Here is a 16,633-nt window from a genome sequence, read left to right on the forward strand (position 1 = left end):
TGGATTCACTTTTACTTGTCTACAATAAACTTTTCATCCCCTTATAAAATAATTAATAAAGTACATATTTATCATAATACCCATAATAATGATAACATTTCAAAAAATCTTGAGAAATGATTTAGAGAATGAATAGTTAATAATAAGGATAAAAATAAAATAAAAAGTTAAATTTTACTTAATTTACTAAAATAGACAAGTAAAAGTGAAGAGAGAGTACTAAACTATGAGGCTAAAACAAATAAAATCTATTAAATTAAATTGAGTTAGACATAGGCAGAGGGTGTAATTGAAATGAACTTTTTCTTCCTCGAATTTTTTTAAGAAGTTTTGCAAGTTTTGGACGCTAGAAAACTAGAGGGGATTACGCTCAGACATATTTTACCCAATTAATTAATGAGTGTCCTAATTGGTAAAGAAAAATTAATGATTGTCTAAATCGAATTAGTCCCTTAACAATTTCATCTAATGCATACTCGCGACTCGCGCGTGAGGAAATATTCAAAGGAAAAAAGAAAAATAATAAAAAGCGTAAAGCCTTTTATTTTCCCTCCCGGTTCGAAATTCAAAATCCAAAAGAGCATATACAGTGACTCCTCACCGGCTCACCCTACCAATAATAATTTTGCCTTCTCTTTAAATCTCATCAGTCTCTGAATTCCACCGCACGCAATTTGAAATAGAAAGCTTAGCTAGGGTTTTCACTTTCATGGCATTTTCAATCAATCAATCAATCAATCAATTGAGCGGTAATCGGAGGATGAAATAGCCTGAGAAATATGTTATGGTCAAGGTTACCTTCCGAAGAAGAACTTAATTATCCGAAAAATCGCGATATCGTTGGAGTGTTTAGGGCACTGGTTGTCGCCGCCATGGGATGTCTATTCGGTTGTTTTCGTATCAAGGATGGTTCTCTTCCTCCTGCTCCTTGCTCCGATCCTAAATCTCATCTCGTCTCCCAGTCTATATCTACTAAGGTCGTCTTGAACTTCTTATTTATTTACATTTATTTGTTAATGTATTTTTTGTGGGTTGCTCTAGTGGTGAGCATCCTCCGCTTCCAACTAAGAGGTTGTGAGTTCGAGTCACCCCAAGAGCAAGGTGGGGAGTTCTTGGAGGGAGGGAGCCGAGGGTCTATTGAATTGAAAACAGCTTTTCTACCCCAGGGTAGGGGTAAGGTCTGCGTACACACTATACTTTCCAGACCCCAGTAGTGTGATTATACTGGGTTGTTGTTGTTGTTGTAGTAGTTTCTGGTGAAATTTTTATGAAAAAGACAAACAAATGACCAAATAAGCTAAGCATAAATTATGATAGTAATAAACTTTCGATTCACTTTTGAGTCCTGGTATATTCAGCTGATCTGCAATGACATTTATGAAGTTCTGTTTGATTGCTGATGAGATTATAGGGGAAATAAAGAGAACTAAAAAGCTATTTACTGTCACATTTTGTGTCTCTCTCTGTCGTTTGATTACTGAGTAGCTATAAGGATGAAATTTGCGGTCTAGAGTTACTTTACATAATGATATATTTCTGATGATACTTTCTATAGCTACTGTATTTTGGTTGGTCTGCTAAATATAGAAGAAATTCTAAATTGCTGATAATTTTTGTTTATTTGATTTTTGTTACTTGATCAGGAACCTGTAGTATCTCGCAACAGGAGTCCATTATCTTCACTTTTTATTTTTGAAGGTAGCTTATTGTGTATTTTTATTTTTTATGTTTTAGAAATCAGTTTTCCTTTGCTTCAGTCAATTCATTAAAGTGTTAATATTTTTGAGCTCATGGATTTTTGCACTGATGATATCAGAAAAAGGCGAGGATGATGATTTGCACCAAACTGAAATGGATAAGCAAGACACAGGAACACCTAAGTCTGAGTTGGATGCGAAAGAGCTCAGGGATCAGGTTCATTTTCCTGAAGTTCCATGTTTAAAATATTAAATATGACTTTGTGATTTATTAAATTTATGTTGCAACAATTGGATATGTATGAGGGAATTGATATAAGCAGAAGAATAAATGAAACTTTGGAGGAGAAAGCTTCCCTTTCTGTTCGCCTCTTACATGAAGAGGAAAGGTACTTGAAATCAATTAAAAGAAAACTTAAGCACACATATGTATATATTCCTCTCTAATTTCACTATTTCATATAGTATCTTAATTTCCATGTTAGTGACCTTAGATGTTCTGTTTTTCTTTGAGAAAATTAAGAAATATTTATTTCATTTATAAAGCACTAAGTGCTGAAATGTACAAAGTTTATACAGTACAAGAAGGCATCCTTTCATACTTGAAAGGAGCTAACAAAGTCAACCTTTTCAATTATACCTACTATACAACAACAACTCCCCACCTTGCTCTTGGGGTGACTCGAACTCACAACCTCTTTGTTTTAAGTGGAGGGTGCTCACCACTAGAGCAACCCACTCTTGTCAATTATACCTACTATACAAAAGATGAATTACTTAGGAGTTCCCTCATCTGCCTATAATTTGTATTCTTCAAATGGTAGAGATTTTCATTTACTTAGTACCTGACATTTCCCTCTTGTTGAACTTGCACAAAAGGATGTGTAAACAAGTCAGAATGTGAAATCAGTAACATCTCTACTTTTAGGAAGTTTGAATAGATTTCGGGGTCATTGTTATGTGTAGTTTCTTGGAGATATATTTTACTAAAACTTAATTTGCACACAAGTTTGTTGTTGTAATTTGCACACATTAAGTAGAACATCAAAATTTCCATACAGTAGTTTGTTGAGATCTGCCTATAAGACGAAGATATTTTTTAATTCTGTAGGATAGCACCTGCCCCATTTGCAGAAGAAAAAGCTTAATGTAACTGACATAGGTAATCAAACAACAATGGAGAGTTGATGGCCTAATTCCACCTAGTGTCGAATTAAACCAATAGAGAAAGCAACATTAGTTTTGACACAACTACCTAGTCTCCATTTTCATCATATTTCATCATCCTGCTAGCTGTTATTAGCTGTTTCTATTGATTGTGGTGCAATTTGGTCATAACACTTCAACGATTTGTCAATCTTTATGACCTTTGCATGTTTTTGTCACCTTATTTTGCTGTTTGGATTTGTATAACATCAACTTTGAGAATTCCTATAAAAGTTTTAGTGAAATGCATTGAAGGTTTGTGAATTTTCTGCTGACAGAGAATAAGATCCAACATTATATATATGATGTGATTAATCATTTGGTGCCTGAGTAATGTAGCATTCTTGTACTTCTTTGATTTACTAATTGTCGCGATTAACAGTAGACCTTCCTTTCCTTTTAGTTTTGGACATTGAAACTTTCTGCAACTTTCATCAGATAGTAACCATCCAATCCAGGCTAATTTAGGTTTGGGGTTTCCACCTCCTATTTTTAGATTATTTCTGCATTGAATAATTCGTGTGAGTTATTATATTATGCAGGCCAAGTTTCTTAAAGCTTGTGGAACCTTACCTGAGACTCCTGCTGAAATTCGGAAAGGCTTGGTGAAACGCAAAGATCTATCAACTCCAACTGGAGATGTTGAACCTTTAAAATTCAAGTCTTGGCTCTCTGATATGGCTGTTCAAGAGCTCAACCTGAATTTGCCACCTGAGGACCCGATTACACCTAGTAAAAGCAATGGACTGGAAAAACATTCTGGTTCCTTGGCACGTTCACCTAGCAGGTAGAACTTTGACCTCAAAAAACGCTGGTCAATCCCTACAGTTATGGTTGATCTTGTTAAAGAAGTTCTTAGGGTAACAATCCAATTTAAATGTTCCCTTGCTATTTCACTGGGATGTATGCTTATTTAGCAGGTCTTGACTAGCTATTTTTTAATGAAGGTCTGTCTAGCTGTTTTACATCTCATGTTGTCTTATGTTTCTGTAGCTGCATGATGGATGGACACAATAGTCAAAGTTTGTCGAAAAGCTCTATTCATGGTAGTGGGTCTTCTAACACTCCGGCATCCATTAAGATTAATGCTAATCAGACTCATAAAGACATAGCTTCGGAAGTTACACCAACATTTGCTCCCAGTGCCCAGTACATGAACAAATCTGTTCGTTTTGACTGTGAGTCCGATCTATCTGCAGTATCATGCAAAAGTTCTTCATCGACACTTGACAGTCAAAACGCAAAGCAGCCTGGCAATTCCTATGCATTGAAAAATTCTCCCTATCCAACCCCCCTAAAACTAAGTGATGAAATGCAAACACCTGGAACTGTTTTTCCGGCATATTTAGACAACATTGCAAATGGAAAAACTGCAAGGATCAGGTCTCAGTTTGTTTATCCAGTGTTAAACCCTGTTTATAGCGCATCACAGTTAAAGGAATTGTCAGATGAAGATTCCTACTCCATTCTAGATTCTAGTTCCATATTATTGTCTAGTAACATGACAGAATCTGGTGAATGGCCAAATGAAGCAAGCTTTTCGTCAGAACAAGGAATGTCTGGGTTAAAAGAAGCTTCAGCTGATAAAGATTCAAAGGTAGAAGCAAGCTTGTCTTCGTGGCTGAAACCATCTTCAATCAATCAAGATGAGGGTAAGCAGCATAATGGTTCAGTTTATGGTGACAATGTTCATTATGGCAGAACTCCTGGAGATAGGCCTATTCTTGGGTTGGTTGCTGCTCACTGGAAAGATGATGAAAATTCTCATATATCTCCTAAAAAATGGTGGGATGGAAACGGGATTCCTAATTCAACAAACAAGTATAAGGAGGTTTGTCCTGCTTAGTTTTTTAGCCTTCTCTTTTACTTTCTCTTTTATCCTTATTTTCCGTCTACATCCCAACTCTTAGCTACATTAATCAATGAGGTAACGCTGATAACTTTGGGACTTGGCAGGATCAGAAAGTAAGTTGGCATGCAACACCATTTGAAGAGAGACTGGAGAAGGCATTATCACAAGAAACTTCCATTTCACAAAGGTATTCAATCTTTCTTTTATGTCTCTTTGTATAAGTTCTTTTGTTGGTTTGATTGATATTTCTCTGTAACTGCTCTTTCATTTATCTTTATTGTATCACAGTTAATTTGCTGCTTATTTCATCGGCTTTGAATAAACTATCTAGGCAGACAGATGTCGACTGACCAAGTAAATAGGTAGAATTAAAGGAAGTAGCAGGTTGTGATTGAAATTTTGATCAGAGTACCGTAATTTTCTGAATCAATGAGCTGGTACCCTGACATTTTAGAGTTGAACAACAACATACCTATTGTAATCCCAGGTAGCGTGTACACGGACCTTACCCCTATCCTGTGTGAGGTAGAAATGATGTTTTCGATAGACTCTCGGCTAAAGGTTATCAAATATATATTTCTGATGTATTTTTCTGATTTGCAGGAAGCAATTCAGTGGGACAACACCAATTACCTTTAATGAAACTGAGGAATCAAATACTGCTCACTCGCAACTGCACTAATTATCTCTAGTCAAACTCACTTTGCTTCCATCATTTAGCGATATGTTTGGGAATTGGATACCCGGACCTTTTTTCCATTTGGTTGAGATGCTGCTCGATCTCAGTTGTATGCCAGATATTCAAAGTGTGTGCTTTATTTCTGATGAAGGTTCGACACAAATCAAAGGATTTCCAAGTTTTAATGTCGTTCTTCATTGATGTGGATATATGGTTTGTCATAACGATTTTTGGTTTTGGTTATAAAAGCTCTTCTTAAGTGGCTTTTAAAATAGAAAAAGAAAAACGAAGACTCGCAGATGAGCTGAGTATGGATATATGCTCTATATGTTTGAGCATCTGTTTAACAATGTAGAGTATGAGCAAATCTTTGCTGCTGGAGCCATGCCTCATATTTGGTTTCTTAGATGAATATTAATGCGTTATTCAGATAGAGTCGTGAGTAATCCATGTGTTAAAGTTCAACGTCAGTAGTCTAAGAATTGGATTGAAAACATAAAAGTTGCCCTTCGGCTCGTGTAGCATTAACCCAAAATTGTTTCTTTGCACTTGTGCATTCTTCTTATTTTGAGATTTTATAATAAATCAACATTTTACTACGCTACGCTCCATTTTAATTTACGTGAACCTATTTGATTGGGTATAAAGTTTTAAAAAAAGAGAACTTTTAAACTTGTGATGTAAAATGAAGCATATATATTTTGTGTGGTTATAAATCATTGCATAAAGATACATTATTTTTAAATATAGAAATGAATCATTCTTTTAACACGGATTAAAAAGAAAATAAGTTTACATAAATTGAAACAGACGGAACAGTAAGAAAGAGTTAGTGGTCGTTTGGACATAAGAATTGTAAAATTCCAAAACAAAGTGAAAAAGTTTTTTAAATAAAAATGACATTTAAAAATTAGAGTTGTGTTTGGACATGAATATAATTTTGGTTTGTTTTTGAAGTTTTGTGAGTGATGTAAAGAATTTTAAAAAATAATTTTTTGGAATTTTTTAAATTTTCAAAAAATTCTAAAATAAATCTTAAAGTGAAAATTGAATAATTTATAACCAAACGCTAATTTTATTAAAAAGTGAAAAATTTCGTATGTCATACCAAAAGAAAACAAAGGTTAAAATAGGAAAAGAAAAGAATATGGCCAACAGGGATAAATGCGACATTTCAGAACAAACAAAGGGGAGCCCTAGTAGTCATAGTATATAAGAAGGGCAGCGACTCCCCATTCAGGTAAGAGGGGGGGAAAGCCATCTGAAAGTGAATAGCATTAGGAGTCGGAGAGGAGCTTGAAGCGGCAAAAATGGCAGAAAGGGAAATATGTGGAAACGAAAACACTGATCCAAAATTAAAAATATGATGGGATTACATAGTTTTCAATCTGAAAGTTTATCCCCTCTCGCTCATTTTGCTGCTCGCTCCTCTTAATCCTCTCTATATATCTCTCTATCTATCTATATTCTCTCTCTCTCTCTCTCTCTCTCTCTCTCTATATATATATATATATATATATATATATATATATATATATATATATATGCTATTCAGAGCTTCAACGGCTTTCCCTCTCGACCTTATGATGATTCTACAATCTGAAGGTTCAAAATTTATTTTTAATATTTTTCTCCTTTTATAATTCATCTTTGTTTGGTGTTCTGTATTTTAACTTTAATTTGGTTTTCCTATCTTTCTTATTTTTGTGGATTTCTCACTATATGGGTCATTCTTCGGCTTCTCTGGTATTTGGTATTGTTTTTTTCTTCTTAGTTTTTGAAATTTATTTTGAAGAACAAGAGTATCATCTGTTAATTTATTTTTGGATAAGCTTTTATTTTTAGGAACTTTTGCACTACTATGGCTGTCCAACGGGACGAGATGATATTTAGCCAGGACGGTGGCGGGACGGGAGGACGGGACGAAACCGTAGGCCCATCCCGTCCCGCTAACAAACGGGACGGACGGTAGGCTCATCCCGTCTCGCTAACAAACGGGACGGGACGGGTTTGCGGGCCTTAAGTGCCATTTTAAAAAAAATTATTTAAGCATTGAGTTTGACAACGGATATTCTTTTGGCAATGACTAAGTTTTTAAAGTTTGCAACATCTAATTTTTTGATTTATTCAATAAATTTAAAAATTAAATAAAAATTAGGAAATTAAGTAAAGAATTATAAAATATTAAAATAAAAGACTTGTAATAAAATATTCTAGCAATTATAAATATATAATAGAGTTATAATTTATTTAATATAATTTCAATCCATTAAGTAACTAAGTAAGAGTGTAAGAGAATTCATAAAATAAATTCTAACGCTTAGAGCCTTTTATTTTATTAATAGATCTTTCAAATTTCACATACAAATATAATTCTTTTGAAGAGCACCTAATATATGCAGCCACCTTGGAAGGGTTCTGTTTGAACTTTGAACTAAGCCTCTTAGTAGCTAATAAAAAATTATCATACTAATATTTGTAAGCTCCTATATAACTTCGTTGTAACTTATCTATAATTTTTTTCGGACATTGTTCTGAAATTGGCAATGTTGATTGATGTTCCATGAGTTTCATGCCGTCATCGCTTCCAGTGCTAAGTATCTCATTGTATTCTTCTTTTTCCTTAGTGGTTAATTTTTCAAAACCAAGATTTTTCTTTTTGAATTAATCCAATCTCTGAATAATACGGAAATCTCTAGGCTGTCCTCCGCTAATGAATGTCTATGATCTCCGATTTGAAATCTTGCCGCGCTAAAAGCACTCTCCGATGCTACTGATGATGCTTGAATAACAAGGATATCTCGGTTCATTATGGAAAGTGTTGGAAAAGCCTTGCCACGCTCCCTCCACCATGCCAAAAGTTGTTCGTTGCATTCTTCGTCTTTAATACTTTCCAATCCTTATTTAAGATAAGAATCAAGTTCATCATCAATAGAAGAATCAAAACCTGTTATATCATCCATATCTTTCCATAGACCTTCTACTCTAGACTTAGAAGTAGAAGGAGCAATTTCACCACCTGTTGTTTTCATAAATTTATATTTATCAAACATTGATCTAACATAAGAATATATGTTTGCTTGGCATTCTTCGAGAGATGGTTGTTCATTTTTTTGAATTGCTAAATTTTCATAAATTTTACGAACAAGTCCCTTTGCACCTCTTAATTTTAAAGATGGGTTAAGTATAGTAGAAATTAAATAAACTTGGGGAATAGGAAAAAAAATACTTTTTAAATTTTGTAATCATTTCATTACTGGCCGGTGCATAAGTTGGATTAGTTTTATACTTACCAAATACAACAGAAATTCCACAAATATACCATAATATTTGTGTAATAGTAGGATAATATATACCAGAAAATTGTTTTGTAGCATAATAAAATTTTTCTAAAAATTTAGTAAGCTCTTTGATCTGATCCCAATCAGAATCAACAATTTGATCAGCGGGGATACCATTATGCATATTAAATACCTTTTGTATAGGCACCCGATAATCATAAGCAACTTTAAGCATTTCATAAGTAGAATTCCATCTAGTACAAACATCTTTTGGAACTTTTCTATATGGAAGGTTAGCACTAGCACATTGTTGAGCAAATTCACGAATTCTACTCGCTTTATTAGCCCGAAAAATATAGTCGCAAGCATGTTGTACTTTACTACAAGCATCAGAAAATAAATTAATACCATCTTTTACAACCAAGTTAAAAATATGGCATGCACATCTAACATGAAAAATTGCCGGATTAATTGGACAAAATCTAGTTCTTAAGCTAGTTGCTGCAGTTGTGTTAGCAGAAGCATTATCTAAGGTGATAGTTAAAACTTTATCAATGAGTCCATAAAAATCAAGTATTTGTAGAACAGTAGTTGCAATATATGCTTCAGTGTGTTTTGAATCAACAAATTTATAACCAATAATACGTTTTTGCATGTTCAAGTGATGATCAACCCAATGACATATAACAGTTAAATAATCACAACCATTAGGACTACGACCTATATCAGATGTGATAGACACTTTACAATCTAAGTGAAAAAATACACAACGAATATACTGAAGATATTCGGTTTGAAATTTAAAAATATCATTTCTAACTGTAGTCTTAGGAAAACCTTGAAAAGAAGGATTATAAGTTTCTTGTATATAATGAACAAAAGCAGGGTGAGAAGGAAAAGTAAAGGTAAGCCACATACAGCTACCATTTTTGCTAAGTTCTCACGATCTCTATCTTTGTTATATGGGCGTAAAATCGTACCAGAAGCAGGGTCAAGCTGTTGTTGTAAAAAATTAAAAGTACCAGTGCTAGGATTTGGTATTTGCCCGACTTCTATTTTAGCTTGTATCCATAAAGCTTTGTGGTCCCTACCTAAATGCCTAGATAAACCCCCCGTCCCACAACTTTTGGTGTGCACAAATCGTTGCTTACATATTTCACATGTAGCACGTTGATTGACTTTATCATGTTTAAAAAATTTCCATACAAGTGATGTTTTGGGACGTTCACCCTTAGGCTTACCCCTTACAGGAGGTACAGGGGGTAAAGCTCCAGATCGAGATTGACTCTGAGTTGGAGCTTGGGTTGCGGGACTAGTGGGTGTTTCATCTAATTCTTCTTCCTCATTTTCTACATCCTCATTTTCTTCGTCCTCAATAAAAATATCCTTGCCAAATTGTCTTTGTAAAGTTTCATGATCTAGTTGTTCTCCGAAATTAATATTATAACATGCGGGGGGTTGGAAAAATGAAGTTTCATCAACATGAGTCATTTCATCTATATGTTTTCTAATTATAGGAGAAAGGCTAGAATTAGGATTACTACTACTTTCACCTTTACTACTTTTTTTACTAGTTTTTTTAAATACGCCAAATATATTTTTAGGTGCCATAATTTAAATACGAAATTAAATTTAAAAAGTTAACAGAAAAATTAAAAACACAAATGAAATACGAAAATAGAACACGTAAAGTAAACACAAAAATTAAGCACTAAAATAATGCGCAAAAAATATATATTAAAATTAGGAGATGGAATGAGTGCACCGTGATTAAATATTGAAACTTGAAGAAATTGCCCAAACTATTGCTCCAAATACTTGATAAATTAATTTGAAGCTTGAAAGTTACTCCAAATATTTGTCAAAATACTTGAAACTTATCACTTGATTGCGATAAAATTGAGAGAATAATATAGATAGAATGAAAGAGATTTGAGAGAGAATAATTTGTTTTTGTGGGAAGAAATGAAGAAGGATTGGAGTATTTATAGTAGAAAATAGAGCCAAAGTATAATTTAATAAACTTAGGGATTATATTAAAAGTTTGGGGGTAGGGGGTATTTTGGTGGGAGTGGGGGCCAAATATGACCGTTTTTGGCCGTTGGGAACGGCTATTTTTGCGATTATAGCCGTTGCCCAACGGCTATAATTATAAAAAAAAGGGACACGGGACGGGACGGGACAGGTGGGACGGAACGGACGGGACGGGCGGGACGGGACAGACGGGATGGGCGGGACGGGACGGGACGAGACGGGACGGGACAAAACAGGACGAAATGGGACGGGATAAACGGGACGAAATGGCCATCCCGTCCCATACCGTGTCCCGTTTAACATGGGGTCATCCCGTTTAAAATTAAGTGGGATGGGACGGGACGTCCCGTCCCGTTGGACAGCCATATGCACTACTATATTTTTCAACATATTCTTATTTATTCTGAATTTTTTGCTAAACCAACCGGTAATATAAAAATGTCTCCGGAATAAGGATAACTATATTTGATTTTCTTATTGAAATGATTGACTTAAATTAAGCTAGTAAGCAAGTGAAGTAGCTATAGAAATTGCGGGTGGGTATTAAGAGACCTCTTAAATTGGAGAGGTAACTAAAGATTTATTTCCAGCTAAAGTAACTATAAAATATAACATTATGTTTCAATTTATGTGAACCCATTACAGAATTAAAGAAAAAAGATTTTTGATTTTGTAGTGTAAAATGAGTCATTATACAAAGGTAAATTATTTCCAAATAGGTAAAGTGGTTATTTTTTCGGTACGGACTAAAATGTAAATAAGATCATTCTTACCCTATCCCATCTCCACTCCCACCTTCACCCTCCATTCCTACCCAAAATAAAATTATTATTAATAGTATTTTTTTTTCATGTTATAAATAAATTTTTTTATTTAAACAAAATAAGTTATTTTCTTTTCGTGTAGAAAATATATTTTCTTTCATTTTAATAAAAAAAGTACTCACTCTGTTTCAATTTATATTAACTTATTTTCTTTTTAGTTCGTGCCAAAAAGAATAACCTCTTTCCTTATTTGGAAAAAATTTAATGCCTCATTTTACATCACAAGTTCAAAAGTCTTCTCTCTTTTCTTAAATTCCGTGTCCAATCAAATGGGTTCATATAAATTGAAACGGAGGAAGTATTTTTTTTCATGACTTGAAAAAAATATTTTCTTTCATTTCAACAAAATAAGTTATTATCTTTTCGTCGTGTAGAAAAAAGTATTTTCTTTAATTTCAACAAAAATAATAATTCTTTTTTCATGATGTTAAAAAATATTTTTTTTCATTTCAACAAAATAAGTATTTTCTTTTCATGATTTAAAAAATATATTTTTTTTAAAAAAGAGTATTTTTTTAAATAATTATGGAGTATAAATTTCAAAGTTGTTTTTCGCCTTATTTAAAAAGCGTATCTGAGGCGAGGCGTACCAAAAACGCCCCGGAGCAATGGTGTGGGGCGAAAGTCTCAAGAGGCGTACGCCCCGCAATTTGAGATTGTGGGGCGTACGCCCGGGCGTTCGGGGTGTACACCCGGGCATTCAGGGCGCATTTTTTTAGTAAGGAGTAAGTCCCAGAGATTTTTTCAAATTAAAACAAAATTTGTTGAATTAGTCCTTCATATAATACTCAAATTCTCAAAAGTGAGTTTGGCAATTATTCAAAAGGTTTAAAAAGGAACTAAAAAGTATTAAATTTAAAAGTAAAAACCTTTTTTATTGATTTAAGCCCTAATTCATGGTTTTTCCAAATTTTTATCTTGTTCGCTAGTCTGCTAATATTTTTCAAAAGCAACGAATATTTAATTTTTTTTACAAATACAAAGAGAACTACTTTTTCTTCATAGCAGCAAATTCAAAGTTCAAATTGCAGGTTAATCATCCTTATTGTTACTCCATATAGAAAATTTTATTCTTTTAGACTCAAATTACTTTTACTTGTAAGTAACGTATAATAGATTGTTTTGATTAGTTTTTGTGGGGATGAAACACACACACACACACACACACACACACACATAGATTGTTTTGATTAATTTTTTGTGGGAATGGAGCACACACATATATATATATAGTTTTCTTCAATTTTTATGCAATTTTACCTGTTTATAAATATTAATTGTCATTATATTATTTTATAAAATATTAAAAATTAAATATCTATGGGGCTTACGCCCCGCTGAGGCATATGTAAAACGCCCCGCCTTACGCCCACGCTTTTTAAAACACTGGTTTTTCGTAAAAAGTAAAGCACACAATTAGTTTTTTAGGGTTTGTATAAATTTTTAGAAGAATAATTAAATTGATGGAGAAATAGTGTCATAAAAGGGAGTGGGGAGAGTAACATAAAAAAATATTTTTAAAAAAAATATATTTTCTAATCTTTAACCAAACAATAAAAAATATTTTTCAAAAATATTTTTCATTCACCAATCAAACAAGAGAAAATAAGTGATAGAATTACAATCACTTATTTTCCATGAAAACATGTGATAGAATCACTTATTTTCCATGAAAAAATATTTTTCTTCTTACCAAACACACCTCTAATAGATTAAGAATTAGATATAGTCTTTCTAAGAGAATTTATATCGATTCATCAATTTAGGTAATAAACTTTGGAGTTTGAACAACATCAATAAATTCAATAGCAAAAGCTTTTAATCAAAATGTAATTAGAATCAATTAATGTATATTTAATCAAAATATATTTAACATTATTTTGTGTTTATACTAAGTGCGAGAAGGATCTCTCACGGATCAGACCTTTTGACATTTACCACTTGAATTCATAGACCATAAATCCATTGTTAAAAGGCCCACAAATGAAAATTTCAATATTATATTAATGTCCAAAGTCCCAATATTTCAGTCATATGTAGTGTTGGAACTACGTGAAGTGCATTTGGGCCTGGCCCAGTTTATTTATAAACTGTTGTAGAGCCTTAGTCTTAGTTAGTTAGTCTTAGTTTTATTCATTGAGTTGTAAATGAGCCCCAAAATATATAAGAGAGGCAGACAACATTCCATATGAGTTTTGGGTCAGATTCTTTAGTACAAAATGCAAGTTCTTTTCTCCCGTTTCTCTTCCTCTTTACATTTCACAAAACCCTAACTACAATCTGTCATTTTCTTTCGATTTTAATGGCTTAACATGGTATCAAAGCCATGAATTCGTTAGTTCCCGATGTCCTCTACCTAGCGATGTTACCCTCGTATGCTATTATCAAGGATTTCGTCTTCGTTGAAGTTTTTTGATTTTTCTGATATTCGTTGGATTTTTTTGATTTTCACAGTGATTCTCTTCTCCTTTACTGTCGGAGTTGCGTTATTGAGTTGGAATCTCTGGCGCTCCAGCAATTTTTGGTTTTTTTTTTTTCACATCTAGGGTTTCGAGCACATCGATTGGGATTCCGCTTGTAATTTCGTCTGCTGTGCATTTTTCCTATCAAGGCCTTAGCTTTTTCAGGTCGCGAAGAAGTCCGGTATATTCGCTCCTTGCTTAATATCTTGCATTTACTGTGGTGTAGTCATTTCGTCGGCATATTATCTATGCATTTTTTTTGGATAATCTGTTCTGCTATCATGGTTAATTCTGATTCTGGGGTGACTTCCGCTACTATATATATTCCTGAGCCCTCTAGTCCACTGTTTCTTCTCCCGTTTGATGTTCCTGGTGTGTCTCTTGTTGCTGTCCCATTTTCGGGCACTGAATTTGGGGGATGGAAGCGTAGTATGATGGTGTCTTTGTCTACTAGAAACAAAATAGGCTTCATAGATGGGTCTTATGCTAAGCCTGTTGTGAATTCCCCTCAATATCGGCAGTGGGACAGGTGTAATAATATGGTAATATCATGGTTAATCAACTCATTATCCCCAGATATAGCTGAGAGTATGCAGTATTCTGAGACAACTGAAAGTATATGGAAATAATTAAACAATAGATATGGGGTTGTTAATGGAACCAAAGTTTTTGAAATAAAGAGAGAGCTTTCTTCTACTTATCAGGGTTCTCTTGACATAGCTTCGTATTTCAATAAACTTAAGAAACTATGGGATGAATTGGGGGCTATGCGTAGCAGTCATGCAAACTCCTGCAATTGTCTTGCTAAAGAGGGTCTTCAAAAGGAAAAAGAAGAAGATAAAGTACATCAATTCCTTATGGGTCTAAATGAGGTATATGTAGGGGTTAGAAGTAATATTTTGATGATGCAACCACTACCATCCCTTGATAATGTGTATAATATCCTATTACAAGATGAAAAACAGAGACAAGTTGTCCCTATCACTCAGTTCAACTCAGAATCAGCCTCTTTTAATGCAAATTTCAACAAAATTCTTCCTCAATTTCCATCTCAAAAACATTATGCACAGAGGGTAAACTTTGATCAGAACATTCAGAAAACCAATTTTGATCAGAATAAGGCCTCTTTGTCCTGCAAATACTGCAAGAAGCCTGGTCATACTATTGAAAAATGTTATAAATTCCATGACTGTCCTCCAAACTTCAAGTTCACAAAGGGTAAAAGGTTTGGTACTGCTGCAATTGTTGAAGGCCAGCCTTCTGGGACCTCTGATTTTGCTGCACTGTGTTCCCTCATCTAGCAATGAGTCTTTAGTTCCTGGTCTCACCAAAGATAAGTACTCTCAGCTGCTTAATTTGCTTCAACATTCTACACTAGGTGAATCCAATTCTCAGCCTGTCCTCATAGGTTCTGCCAACTTTGCTGGTAATACTTCTTCTTTGCCTTTGTGTCTAAATGATAGTTCTACTGTGCGCATGTTAACTAGTGTAGCTGGAAGGGTATGGATAGTGAATTCTGGAGTAACTGATCATATGACCTCTAATAAAAACCTACTTTTTAACATAACACCTCTTCTTGTACCTTACTTAGTCTCCTTACCTAATGGTTACAAGGTTAAGGTTACCTGTACAGGTTCCCTTACTTTGCTACCATCTTTCACTCTACACCATGTGCTGTACATTCCTACTTTTCATTACAATTTGATTTCAGTCAGTAAGTTAATTGGACAATTCAATTATTATGTTCTATTCACTTCTTTTTCATGTATACTTCTACAGGCCCATTCTATGAAGAAGCTTCTGGAACTTGGTAGAATGGACCAAGGATTATACAAATTCCATCTTCCTGTTTCTGTACTTTCTAATTCTGTTATTTTTAAAAACTTTGTTTGTGCTTTTAATAATGTGGTACAAGGTGCTAAACCTTCATTGAATGCAAATATACATGTTGTCACACCTCCTTTTTCCCGAAGGGATGGGATAGGGGAGTTTTTCCAATTAAAGTGACAATATTCGAAATGGGATTATTTATTTGATCAGAGTCGCCACTTGGAATAATTTATGGTGTCCCAAGTCACCGGTTTATTTTAAATCCCAAATCGAGGAAATTTGACTCTATTTATGGTCTGCAAACACAGAAGACCGGGTAAGGAATTCTGTTAACCCGAGAGAAGGTGTGAGGCACTCCCGGATTCCGTGATTTTAGCACGGTCGCTCAACTATTATTAATTGGCCTAATTATCTGATTTATTACATGTTTGAAGCCTATTGCGCATTTTATCTTTTTGACCGCTTTTAATATTTATGGAATTTATTTGAACAAGTCGCGATATCGTGCACTCGTTTGTTTTTGTACATATTGCGAATCGCGTCACGTGAAACGCACCCGCGATTTACGACATGCTTATTTTATTGTTGTTTGAAGTTATGGTCGGGTCACATGAAATGCACACCCGAATTAGAATTTACGTATCGTGACCATGCCACGGGAACCGTACCCATCACCACGATGATTCATTATTAATCGCGCTTAAAGAAAACTACGATGTTCATTAATTAATTTCATAAAGCTAATTTGAAATTATTGTAAGGTCAAGA

General features: G+C 34.0%; 1 protein-coding gene and 2 long non-coding RNA genes across 3 annotated transcripts; 2 read left to right on the forward strand and 1 right to left on the reverse strand.

The window, feature by feature from the left end:
- The first annotated feature begins 594 nt into the window (after positions 1–594).
- On the forward strand, positions 595–5,826 carry LOC104098145 (protein JASON). The gene is made up of 7 exons (XM_009604812.4): positions 595–977; positions 1,644–1,698; positions 1,817–1,914; positions 3,446–3,690; positions 3,897–4,734; positions 4,860–4,942; positions 5,359–5,826. Exons 1-7 carry the CDS (start codon positions 780–782, stop codon positions 5,435–5,437), a joined length of 1,596 nt encoding a protein of 531 aa, XP_009603107.1. The 5' UTR covers positions 595–779; the 3' UTR covers positions 5,438–5,826.
- On the reverse strand, positions 2,213–2,582 carry LOC108945474 (uncharacterized). The gene is made up of 2 exons (XR_001969632.3): positions 2,452–2,582; positions 2,213–2,337 (listed from the first exon to the last, which is right to left on the reverse strand). It is a non-coding gene; the product is annotated as an uncharacterized lncRNA (long non-coding RNA).
- Positions 5,827–13,756: 7,930 nt separating the features above from the next.
- Positions 13,757–16,074, forward strand: LOC138895095 (uncharacterized). Its single transcript, XR_011409289.1, has 2 exons — positions 13,757–15,461; positions 15,815–16,074. It is a non-coding gene; the product is annotated as an uncharacterized lncRNA (long non-coding RNA).
- Positions 16,075–16,633: the final 559 nt, after the last annotated feature.

This window comes from Nicotiana tomentosiformis, chromosome 7 (assembly GCF_000390325.3).
Source record: "Nicotiana tomentosiformis chromosome 7, ASM39032v3, whole genome shotgun sequence".
In the NCBI taxonomy this organism is placed as follows: domain Eukaryota; kingdom Viridiplantae; phylum Streptophyta; class Magnoliopsida; order Solanales; family Solanaceae; genus Nicotiana; species Nicotiana tomentosiformis.

Bases quoted from the DNA above. Each gene is read 5' to 3' on its own strand.
- LOC104098145 (XM_009604812.4), top strand. From the start codon at position 780: ATGTTATGGTCAAGGTTACCTTCCGAAGAAGAACTTAATTATCCGAAA. The intron at 978-1,643 runs GTCGTCTTGAAC...TTACTTGATCAG, and splicing joins CCCAGTCTATATCTACTAAG to GAACCTGTAGTATCTCGCAA. The intron at 3,691-3,896 runs GTAGAACTTTGA...ATGTTTCTGTAG, and splicing joins TTGGCACGTTCACCTAGCAG to CTGCATGATGGATGGACACA.